General features: G+C 42.8%; 1 protein-coding gene across 1 annotated transcript in view; it reads right to left on the bottom strand.

The window, feature by feature from the left end:
- The window catches only part of HADH (hydroxyacyl-CoA dehydrogenase), a 44,025-nt gene extending 42,910 nt beyond the window's left edge, over positions 1–1,115 (bottom strand). Inside the window, exon 1 of the mRNA XM_052641705.1 lies at positions 888–1,115. Within this exon, the coding sequence (XP_052497665.1) occupies positions 888–1,019 (132 nt within the window). The 5' untranslated portion in view covers positions 1,020–1,115. The remainder of the gene's footprint in view (positions 1–887) is intronic.
- Positions 1,116–11,153: the final 10,038 nt, after the last annotated feature.

Genomic DNA, 11,153 nt, shown 5'->3' on the forward strand with positions numbered 1-11,153 from the left:
CCGCCCACAATACAAGTAGGAAAGGGCTGAAATGCTGAGAATATTATCAGCTAAGCTATGAAAATCACGGCTACCTGATCCGATCTGGAAAATAACCGTTAAATATCAATAAGTAAAAATACAAGTATCACAGCTTGTGCGCGCGCGCGCCTGCTCAGTCGTGTCCGACTCTTTGTGACCCCATGGACTGCAGCCCGCCAGGGTCCTCCGTCCATGGGATTCTCCAGGCAAGAATCCTGGAGTGGGCTGCAACTTCCTCCTCCAGGGGATCTTCCCAACCCAGGACCTAGGTAATAACTGCACACCTGACCCTGAATCACAGCTCAGCTGGAACCGGGCAGAGTCCTGCAGATGCAGTGAGATTAGAGGCTTCTTCAGAGCCCTCACTCGCCCCCTCCCCCAGTCTCCCCAGCGCCAGAGGGCACTGGGTCAAAGACATCTCGTGCAGCTGTTAGTGAAGTCTCAGGGCCTCACAAGCTCCGATTAGGTAACTTTACAAAATGCTACAAAAGTGCTGACTACTATTTTTTTCAGCAAGCAAAGGACACACTCGGCGGGGAGAAAGAAGACCATTTAGGAGCAGAAAACTGCCCTGACTAACGACTGCAGAATAACTGATAAAACTAAAACTGATCGCAGTCCGGGTCTCCGGAAGCAAACCCCGAAACTGAGGCTCGGCCCAAACACACTAGACCTTTGGAGGAGTGAAGACCCACAGGCCCAGAAATTTCAAACTACACGGGGGAGGGTCGGGATGAAGACTCTCCGAGTCTCCCGTGGGCGCTGGCCTCGGGCCGGACCCTCCACTCCGTGTCACGGCGTGCAAGCGCCTTCCTGTCAGGACGGGCCGAGAAACGACCGGGCAGAGGTGCCCGCGGACGGCCCACCTGGGCAATGCCGGCGCCCATCAGCCCACCGCCGATGACCGTCACGTGCTTGACGAGGATTTTCTTCGCCGAGGCCGCGGCGGTGGAGGAGGAGGACATGGAGCGCACGAACTGCCTGGTTACGAAAGCCATGGTGCAGACGGCGAACGCAGCGACAGGCACAAGACCTGGCGGAGAAGCAACCTGCACGGAGCCCAAGAAACAGCAGCGACCCGACGTCAGGGGGCGGTGGCCCAGGCGCCCAGGAGCCCGCGCGCCCTGGGCGTCGCCGTGACGTCATCGACGGCGGGGCGTAGCCTCGTGGCCCGCTTTCCCCATTGGCCGAGGCCCCAGGGACGGCGTTCGAACGTCCAAGCGCGGCGTCCAAGCCCCATTGGGCTGGTTCGGGTAGCCGCCGGTCTCTGGAGAACCCGAGGACTTGAACTCAGTCACCGCCGCCAGGCCAGGCGCGGAGGGGCGGTTAGCGCTCGGGTACCGGCCCAGGGCAAGTGTTTACTCCGAGAAGCTACGGGCCCCTTGTAAGGGGAAGTCGTGGTGTTGCCTTGTTGCCTCCTCGCTGTTAGTCCTTGTGTATAACTTGGCGCCGAATAAATACGTGCTATTTGGCAGTGGTGATGGGGGAACCAAAAGTGAGCACCTTCCTTTCACGTCATTAAATAACCAAGTCTAGGGAATATTCTAACCCAGTGCGTATTGTTCCTGCTAAAAACGGAAGGAAATAAAGTGCTCACACCCAAAGCAGTGTCTACTGACAAATGAGTTTTAATGTAAAAATCAGGCCTACTAAGCAAAAGAGAGATCTAACCTTTAATTGCCCGTTTCAACTTTACATCTTTATCAATGCAGGGAACGAACGTGTGGACAGTTTAGTCAAAGAGCAACCTTTGTAGTGTAGCTGATAACAATAGGCCAATTTTCTCGTGTAATTTTTAGTTACTGTGCCTTAGTAGTACAGAATTTTTAAAATTTATTTTTAAATATTTTATAACGATTCGCCAACCCACCATCCAAAGTCAGCCTCTTCCTATTGGAAGTAACTTACATAGTGAATCCCTTGTTCACCATTCCTTTGCTTTCATCTCATTTCTAATTCTGTAAAAATATGGGAGAAGTGCTTGTGTTGAGCATTCCGTTAGGCTTGGGACATTTCTAAGGAGATCATTATTGGCTGAAGACACTGTCACATCTAAATAAAGTCTATTAAATGCCATAGTGTGTGTGTGGGGGGGGTGTGTGTGTGTGTGTGGGGGTGTGTGTGTGTGTATGTATGTGCATATGTTAGTTGCTCAGTCGTGTGGGAATCTTTGCGACCCTACTGACTAGCCTGCCAGACTCCTCTTGCAAAAACCAACAAGACTAGAATTGAAATGAGTAGATTACACAGAAAACCTAGTAACTTGAACAGATGAGTTTATTTATGAAGAAAGAAAGCATTCCAGGCACAGCCAGCAGCACATGTACGGGTAGAAATGTAAAAAAATATTGCCCACGAGGAAAGGATGAAGAATTAGATATGTTTAGGGGTGAAGCTAGGATGGTAGAATAGGAGGATGCACAGATGATTCTTTCAGTGGATTTTCGTTCTTATTTCAAAGTTGTGTCTAATGCTAAGCCAAACATATTATATTGTCATCACCACATATATTTTTTTAATGAGTTTGAATGCCAAGTCACTTCAGTTGTGTCCAACTCTTTGTGATCCTATGGACTGTAGCCCACCAGTCTCCTCTGTGGAATTCTCCAGGCAAGAATACTGGAGTGGGTTGCCATGCCCTCCTCCAGGGGATCTTCCCGACATGGATGGAATTCATGGATCTCATTAGTAGGCAGTTCGTTTACCACTAGCGCCACCTGGGAAGTGCTTTATTGTTTGTAATGTAAAACATAATGCCTGAGTAATTGATACGTTTTCAGATCTCTGAAATGGCAACCCACTCCAGTGTTGTTGCCTGGAGAATCCTAGGGACAGAGGAGCCGGGTGGGCTGCCTTCTATGGGGTCACACAGAGTCGGACACGACTGAAGCAACTTAGCAGCAGATTTCTGATTTCCTTTCCTCAGAAAAGAAAGAACAACCACTACAGTATTTTTTAGCAAATCTGAGGCCGTCTGTATTATGTGAAGAAAGGAGCACTGGAGTGAGCATCAGGAGTCCTGCTCAGTCCCTGGTGTGGAGTATGACCATCTGCAGACAACCTGGGCTTCAGGCACCTTTCCAGCTGTATCACACTCAGAGTCTGACTCTCATTTATGCTCTTCTGAACCAGGAAGGCCACACTGACCTCTATTCCTGCCCAGTCCTGATCAGATGACAGTTACAATAGAATCATTCTTCTTTTTGCCAGAACTGCAATTATTTTCCTAAGTGCAGCCTTGGGCTTCTGGGCACCTGGTAACAATTTCTCTGGTCCTTGACTTGTACGTTCACCCTGTTCTTGGGGTGGTGCTTCATTTCTCTCTGCAGGAAGAGCGGAATACTGGGAAGCATGGCCCTGGTCACCGATTAATTCAGAAACAGCAAAGGAAAGGGTATCCCTTTTTACAGGTAAGGAAACTGAGGCCCAGAGAGGTTCAGAAAGTTAACTGAAGTCACGCAGCTTAATGAATGGCACAGTAGAATTCAACCCCAAGACAGTCTGTTTTAAGGGCTCATGTTCTTGACCACTGTGTTTTTTGCCTTCCTTCATAGCAGCCCTAAGGTTACCACTGCTATCCAACTCCAAAGGTGAAGAAACTGAGGTTCTGAGTGATTAAGGCATTTGTTAAATGTCACTCAGCTTAATCATTGGCTAGGCTCGGATTTGAATCCATTCTAACGTCACTCCTTTCATAATTTCATACTCCTTAGAAAGAGCTGCTGCTGCTAGAGGGGAAAAAAATGGGGAAGTGGGCTCCAGTAACACATATGTATGTCTAGATTTGGAGCTTTAACTGTTATATTAATGTAATCATTAATGTTAAGCAGATTAATATTTTTAGACCTTCCTGCTAATTAGCTCCGGTACTGTAAATTTTGCACAGTGATTCCAGTATTTGCACCTGAACACTCTATACAGCCATGTGTTTTTTGCCATCCTGATTTCTAGCATGTGGGCTCACACTTCTCAAATGGAAACATCCATTAATAATTGTCTACTGATCACCTCTGCTTGGAAACCCCTCAGCTACTTCACTGTAACTTAACCAAATTTGAACCTATTATTTTTCTCCTCCCATGATGCTTTTTGCCTCCTCTTGCATTCATCATCTCAGTTCATGATGACCCTAGTCATCGATGAAGAGCGTTTCCCTTCCCCCTCACCACCATGTTGGTTGGTCAGATGTCATCAATTCTACCTCATTGATTCCATCCAGGATTCCTCCCTTTTGTCCCCCTCTGCGTTTATTCAAACTGTCTCCCAAGTATAGGCTGAGCCCATTCCTAACATGCCTTGATGAAACTAATGTCTCTTCCTCCCAGTTAATGTTTCACATTCTTCTCAGACTGATTTCTCAAGTTATAAACTGGATCACTGCACTCCCATCCTTTTAAAGACTTGACCCACAGGATAATGACCTAACTTCTCAAGTCCTGGTCCCAGTACTCTAAACTCACTCATTTCCTTCTTCAGTTCAGTTCAGTTCAGTCGCTCAGTCGTGTCCGACTCTTTGCGACCCCATGAATCACAGCACGCCAGGCCTCCCTGTCCATCACCAACTCCCTGAGTTCACTCAGAGTCACATCCATCGAGTCAGTGATGCCATCCAGCCATCTCATCCTCGGTCGTCCCCTTCTCTTCCTGCCCCCAATCCCTCCCAGCATCAAAGTCTTCTCCAATGAGTCAACTCTTCGCATGAGGTGGCCAAAGTACTGGAGTTTCAGCTTTAGCATCATTCTTTCCAAAGAAATCTCAGGGCTGATCTCCTTCAGAATGGACTGGTTGGATCTCCTTGCAGTCCAAGGGACTCTCAAGAGTCTTCTCCAACACCACAGTTCCAAAGCATCAATTCTTCGGCGCTCAGCCTTCTTCACAGTCCAACTCTCACATCCATACATGACTACTGGAAAAACCATAGCCTTGACTAGATGGACCTTAGTCAGCAAAGTAATGTCTCTGCTTTTGAATATGCTATCTAGGTTGGTCATAACTTTCCTTCCAAGGAGTAAGCGTCTTTTAATTTCATGGCTGCAGTCACCATCTGCAGTGATTTTGGAGCCCCCCAAAATAAAGTCTGACACTGTTTCCACTGTTTCTCCATCTGTTTCCCATGAAGTGATGGGACCAGATGCCATGATCTTCATTTTCTGAATGTTGAGCTTTAAGCCAACTTTTTCACTCTCCTCTTTTACTTTCATCAAGAGGCTTTTTAGTTCCTCTTCACTTTCTGCCATAAGGGTGGTGTCATCTGCATATCTGAGGTTATTGATATTTCTCCCAGCAATCTTGATTCCAGCTTGTGTTTCTTCCAGTCCAGCGTTTCTGATGATGTACTCTGCATATAAGTTAAATAAGTAAGCAGGGTGACAATATACAGCCTTGACGTACTCCTTTTCCTATTTGGAACCAGTCTGTTGTTCCATGTCCAGTTCTAACTGTTGCTTCCTGGCCTGCATACAGATTTCTCAAGAGGCAGGTTAGGTAGTCTGGTATTTCCATCTCTTTCAGGATTTCACAGTTTCTTGTGATCCACACAGTCAAAGGCTTTGGCATAGTCAATAAAGCAGAAATAGATGTTTTTCTGGAACTCACTTGCTTTTTCCATGATCCAGCGGATGTTGGCAATTTGATCTCTGGTTCCTCTCCCTTTTCTAAAACCAGCTTGAACAACAGGAAGTTCACGGTTCACATATTGCTGAAGCCTGGCTTGGAGAATTTTGAGCATTACTTTACTAGCGTGTGAGATGAGTGCAATTGTGTGGTAGTTTGAGCATTCTTTGGCATTGCCTTTCTTTGGGATTGGAATGAAAACTGACCTTTTCCAGTCCTGTGGCCACTGCTGAGTTTTCCAAATTTGCTGGCATATTGAGTGCAGCACTTTCACAGCATCATCTTTCAGGATTTGAAATAGCTCTACTGGAATTCCATCACCTCCACTAGCTTTGTTCGTAGTGATGCTTTCTAAGGCCCACTTGACTTCACATTCCAGGATGTCTGGCTCTAGATGAGTGATCACACCATCATGATTATCTGGGTCGTGAAGATCCTTTTTGTACAGTTCTTCTGTGTATTCTTCCCATCTCTTCTTAATATCTTCTGCTTGTTAGGTCCATACCATTTCTGTCCTTTATCAAGCTCATCTTTGCATGAAATATTCCCTTGGTATCTCTAATTTTCTTGAAGAGATCTCTAGTCTTTCCCATTCTGTTCTTTTCCTCTATTTCTTTGCATTGATCGCTGAAGAAGGCTTTCTTATCTCTTCCTGCTATTCTTTGAAACTCTGCATTCAGATGCTTATATCTTTCCTTTTCTCCTTGGCTTTTCGCTTCTCTTCTTTTCACAGCTATTTGTAAGGCTTCTCCAGACAGCCATTTTGCTTTTTTGTATTTATTTTCCATGAGGATGGTCTTGATCCCTGTCTCCTGTACAATGTCACGAACCTCATTCCATAGTTCATCAGGCACTCTGTCTATCAGATCTAGGCCCTTAAATCTATTTCTCACTTCCACTGTATAATCATAAGGGATTTGATTGAGGTCATACCTGAATGGTCTAGCGGTTTTCCCTGTTTTCTTCAATTTCAGTCTGAATTTGGTAATAAGGAGTTCATGATCTGAGCCACAGTCAGCGCCTTGTCTTGTTTTTGTTGACTGTATAGAGCTTCTCCATCTTTTGCTGCAAAGAATATAATTAATCTGATTTTGGTGTTGACCATCTGGTGATGTCCATGTGTAGAGTCTTCTCTTGTGTTGTTGGAAGAGGGTGTTTGCTATGACCAGTGCATTTTCTTGGCAAAACTCTATTAGTCTTTGCCTGCTTCATTCCGCATTCCAAGTCCAAATTTGCCTGTTACTCCAGGTGTTTCTTGACTTCCTACTTTTGCATTCCAGTCCCTTATAATGAAGAGGACATCTTTTTTGAGTTTTTAAATCCTAGCCACAAAGAACCAAGTTGATTTTTTAGCTTATAAATTGGAAACTATCTGATATAAATATACTAATATTTATAAATGAGTTGAAGGGTAAAATATATTTTGACTAACTATACTTCTGAGAGTTTCAGAGCCAGGTATTTATTTATTTATTATTTTATTGAAGGGGAGGAAGCAAGGGTAAAACAAGCATTTAACGAGTGCTTAATTTGCCAGGCTCTGTGTCAAGCATGTGATATGTATCTTCTCATCCACTCCCATTAGCCTAATGTTACTGTTTCATAATGTATATGTTTATTTATATTCATTCATTATATTCATATAATTATATATAATAATACATAATTATACTCATAATGTATATGTATATTTCATAATGTATATGTTTCTCATATGGGATGACTGAAGCCTAGAGCAGAAAATAACTTGCCTGATGTGTGATAGGGAGAGAGCATAGAGCCAGGTGTTGAGCCCCAGGCTACCAGAGTGCAAAGTTGTTGCTCATAACCAGTGTCCTAACCTACTTCATCATGATGGATATGTTACAGCAGAGTACTGCGGATGATTAGGTTTTCAAGCAGAGAACGTGTTATAAAGACATTTCAGACAGAAAAATGGATATATAGCCTGTAAAGGAATGAAGAATAGAGAGTGGTCTGGAAATACAATTAATGCAGGATGGATAACAAAAGCCCAGGGAACTTTTGGGTGAATGAAGATGAGATTGGAAAGGTAGGCAGCGGCCAGATCAGAGTGGATGTTTTTATGAGAATCATAATCACACTCATGTTCTTTTCAGTTTTTTTGTTTAGAAATAATTGAACTTATAGAAAAGTTGCAAGAATAGTGCAAAGAAACCCATATACCTCTTACCCATATTTACCTATTGCTAGTATTTTATCAAATTGCTTTATCGATTGTCTATATATTTATCTATAATTATTTATCTATTTACCTATTGCTAGTATTTTATCAAATTGCTTTATCAATTGTCTATATATTTATCTATAATTATTTATCTATAATTTATCTATATATTTGTCTATATATATAGGATGAATAACTTCTGAACCGTTTAAATGTAAATTACATACATCATGGTCCTTTATGATATTTCAATGCATGTTTCCTAGGGATAGGGGGATTCTCTTACATAATGATAGTAATCAACATTAGTAAATTTAATATTGATACAACATTTCTATCTATTTGGGCACCTGTAATCCAATTTAGTTAATTGATCCAGTAATGTCCTTTATAGTTTTTTTTTTCTTCTAGTACTTAATCCAGTCTAGAGTCACGTATGGCATGACTCTAGACTGTTTCTGTCTCTCTCCCTCTTTACAATAACAGCTTTATTGAAGTTTTAGTTAATTTGTTTTTATTTTTATGTTGAAGCACCGGCTTTCCCATAAACATGAGTTTGTATACAAGGAAAGGACCAAATATCCTTGGAAGATATCTTTCAAAAACTATAATAATCAACAACTCTCTACAAGTCTTTGCATTTCAGGTAGGAAGAGGATTGCTAAACAAACTCAGATTGGAAAAAAGCACAATGAGAACAAATGCTGCCAAGTGGGGTACAATGGGAGAAGAGAGTTTTCAGTGGTGGAACTTCCATCTTTAGTGTCATGTATTAGAAATGCCAAATTGGTATATTTGTCGTGGAAAATTTTCTTTTAAATGAGGCACAACCTAAAGAAAGAAAACTGAGTAGTAAATCTGAATAAGAAGGAACTATAAGATATAGGTCAGTTAGTAGTATTCTTTTCATTGTTGCATTAGTAATTTAACTTAAAACATGTCTGAGAAAAATAACTTCACCACAGTCTTCTGGTCTGTTTGACATTCTAAAATATTTTCTTGGGCTATTTGTCAGTATATTTGTGCTGTGCTGTGCTCAGTCATGTCTGGCTCTTTGCAACCCCATGGACTGTAGCCTGCTAGGCTCCTCTATCTGTGGAATTTCCCAGGCAAGGATACTGGAATAAGTTGCTATTTCCTTCTCCAGGGGATCTTCCTGACCCAGGGACTGGACCTGTGTCTCCTGCATTGGCAAGTGGATTCTTTACTGCTGCAGCACCTATACCCCTTGTCAATATTTCTTTGAAATAAAACTACAACTCGGGATGAGCCATCTTTGCAAGACATATTTTACATGATGAATATGCTCGTGTGATGCATCTGAGACTTGCTTCATAATAAATCAGTACAGAATGAGGCTGGTCGGAAGTGGGATAGTGTAGATGAAGCAAGATTTGACCTTAACTTCTGTATGAGTTTCAAAATGTCCATAACTTCTTTATGCTTGGAAAAGTCACTTCCCATTCCCATATCAGATATTTCAGGAACACATACAAATATATTATTTTTACTTGTTCGGCCTCTTGGGATGAATCTGGGTGTTTGGAAAAGAGGGAAGAGTTGTTTAATTTTCTAAGTAATTAACCAATTGCCCTTCCCAGGTTGCGCCAGTGGTAATGAATCCACCTGACAATGCAGCAAATGCAGAGATGCATGTTTGACCCCCTGGAAAAGGAAACAGCAACCCAGCCCAGTATTCTTGCCTGGAAAATTCCATGGACAGAGGAGCCTGGCAAGCTACAGTCCACGGGGTCACAAAGAGTGGACATGACTGAGCAGGCACACAGCAACAACTAATTGCCCAGCACTGTTTTTTAAAATATTCTGTTCTTTCATACTGTGACGCCAGAGGAGACTCTTGAAGAGTCCCTTGGATAGCAAAGAGATCAAACCAGTGAATCCTAAAGAAAATCAACCCTGATATTCATTGAAAGGACTGACACTGAACCTCCTATACTTTGGCCACCTGATGCAAAGAGCTGGCTCATTGGAAAAGACCCTGATACTAGGAAGGATTGAGGGCAGGAAGAGAAGGGGGCAACAAAGGATGAGATGGTTGGATGGCATCATCGATGCAATGTGCATGAATCTGAGCAAACTCCAGGAGATGGTGAAGGACAGGTAAGGCTGGTATGCTGCAGTCCATGAAGTTGCAAAGAGTTGGACACGACTGAGTGACTGAACAACCGCATGCTGCTACTTTTACACACAAGAGGATATGCTATTTTGTTTCATTGATTCGTCTGAATATTCTGGCTTTAGTACAAAACTGTTTAGTGATTCATTACTTTAAAAGTAGTATCCAGGGACTTCCTGGTGGTCCAGTGGCTAAGCCCCCACACTTCCAATGCAGTAGTTGCAGATTTCATCCCTGGTCAGGAAATTAGGATCCCGCATGCTGCACTATGCAGCCAAAATAAAAAGACAATGAAAAAAATAAAAAGAAAAAAAGGTAGTATCCACCAAGAAATAAATCCTTGTGTATAAGGTCAAACAATTTTGGACAAAAGTATCAAGATCATTAATTGGGGAAGACAGCCTTTTCAACAAATAGTGTTGGGAAAATTGTTATCCACATGCACGAAAGTTAGACGCTTACCTTATACCAAATACAAAAATCAATTCAAAATGGATCAAAGAGCTACACATAAAAGCTAAAACTATAAAACTCTTAGAAGAAAACGGGGAAAGCCTCATGACGTTGGATTTGGCAATGATTTATTGGATATGACACTGAAGACACAGGCAACTAAAGAAAAAATAGACTGACTGGGCTTCATCAAAATTGAAAACTTTTGCATCAATGGTCCTCTGGCCAGAGCTGGAAGAGATGATGGAAACTGAGGATTTTAATAAACAGGGTAACTGTAAATAACAAGGAGGTCTCTGGTGGAAATAAACTGGGTGATAAATCAGGAAGTATTTTATCAATTTATGGTATTATAACAAAAACACCATAGACTTGAGATTCTTACAAATTTTATTTCTTATGGTTCTGGAGGCTGTTGTTTAGTCGCTAAGTCGTGTCTGACTCTTTGGTGACACTGTGGCCCACCAGGGTCCTTGGTCCATGGGATTTCCCAGGCAAGAATGCTGGAGTGGGTTGCCATTTCCGTCTCTAGGGGATCTTCTGACCCAGGGATCAAGCCTGCATCTCCTACATTGATAGGCAGATTTCTTACCACTGAGCCACGAGGGAAGCCCTTCTGGAGGCCAGAAGTCCAAACTCAAGGCCTCTGCAGATTTGCTGTCTGTTAAGAGCCTGCTTCCTGGTTCATGGACGGCTGTCTCTGCATTGCATTCTCATGTGACAGAAGGGACCAGGCAGTTC

This window comes from Budorcas taxicolor, chromosome 6, assembly GCF_023091745.1.
Source record: "Budorcas taxicolor isolate Tak-1 chromosome 6, Takin1.1, whole genome shotgun sequence".
Taxonomy (NCBI): domain Eukaryota; kingdom Metazoa; phylum Chordata; class Mammalia; order Artiodactyla; family Bovidae; genus Budorcas; species Budorcas taxicolor.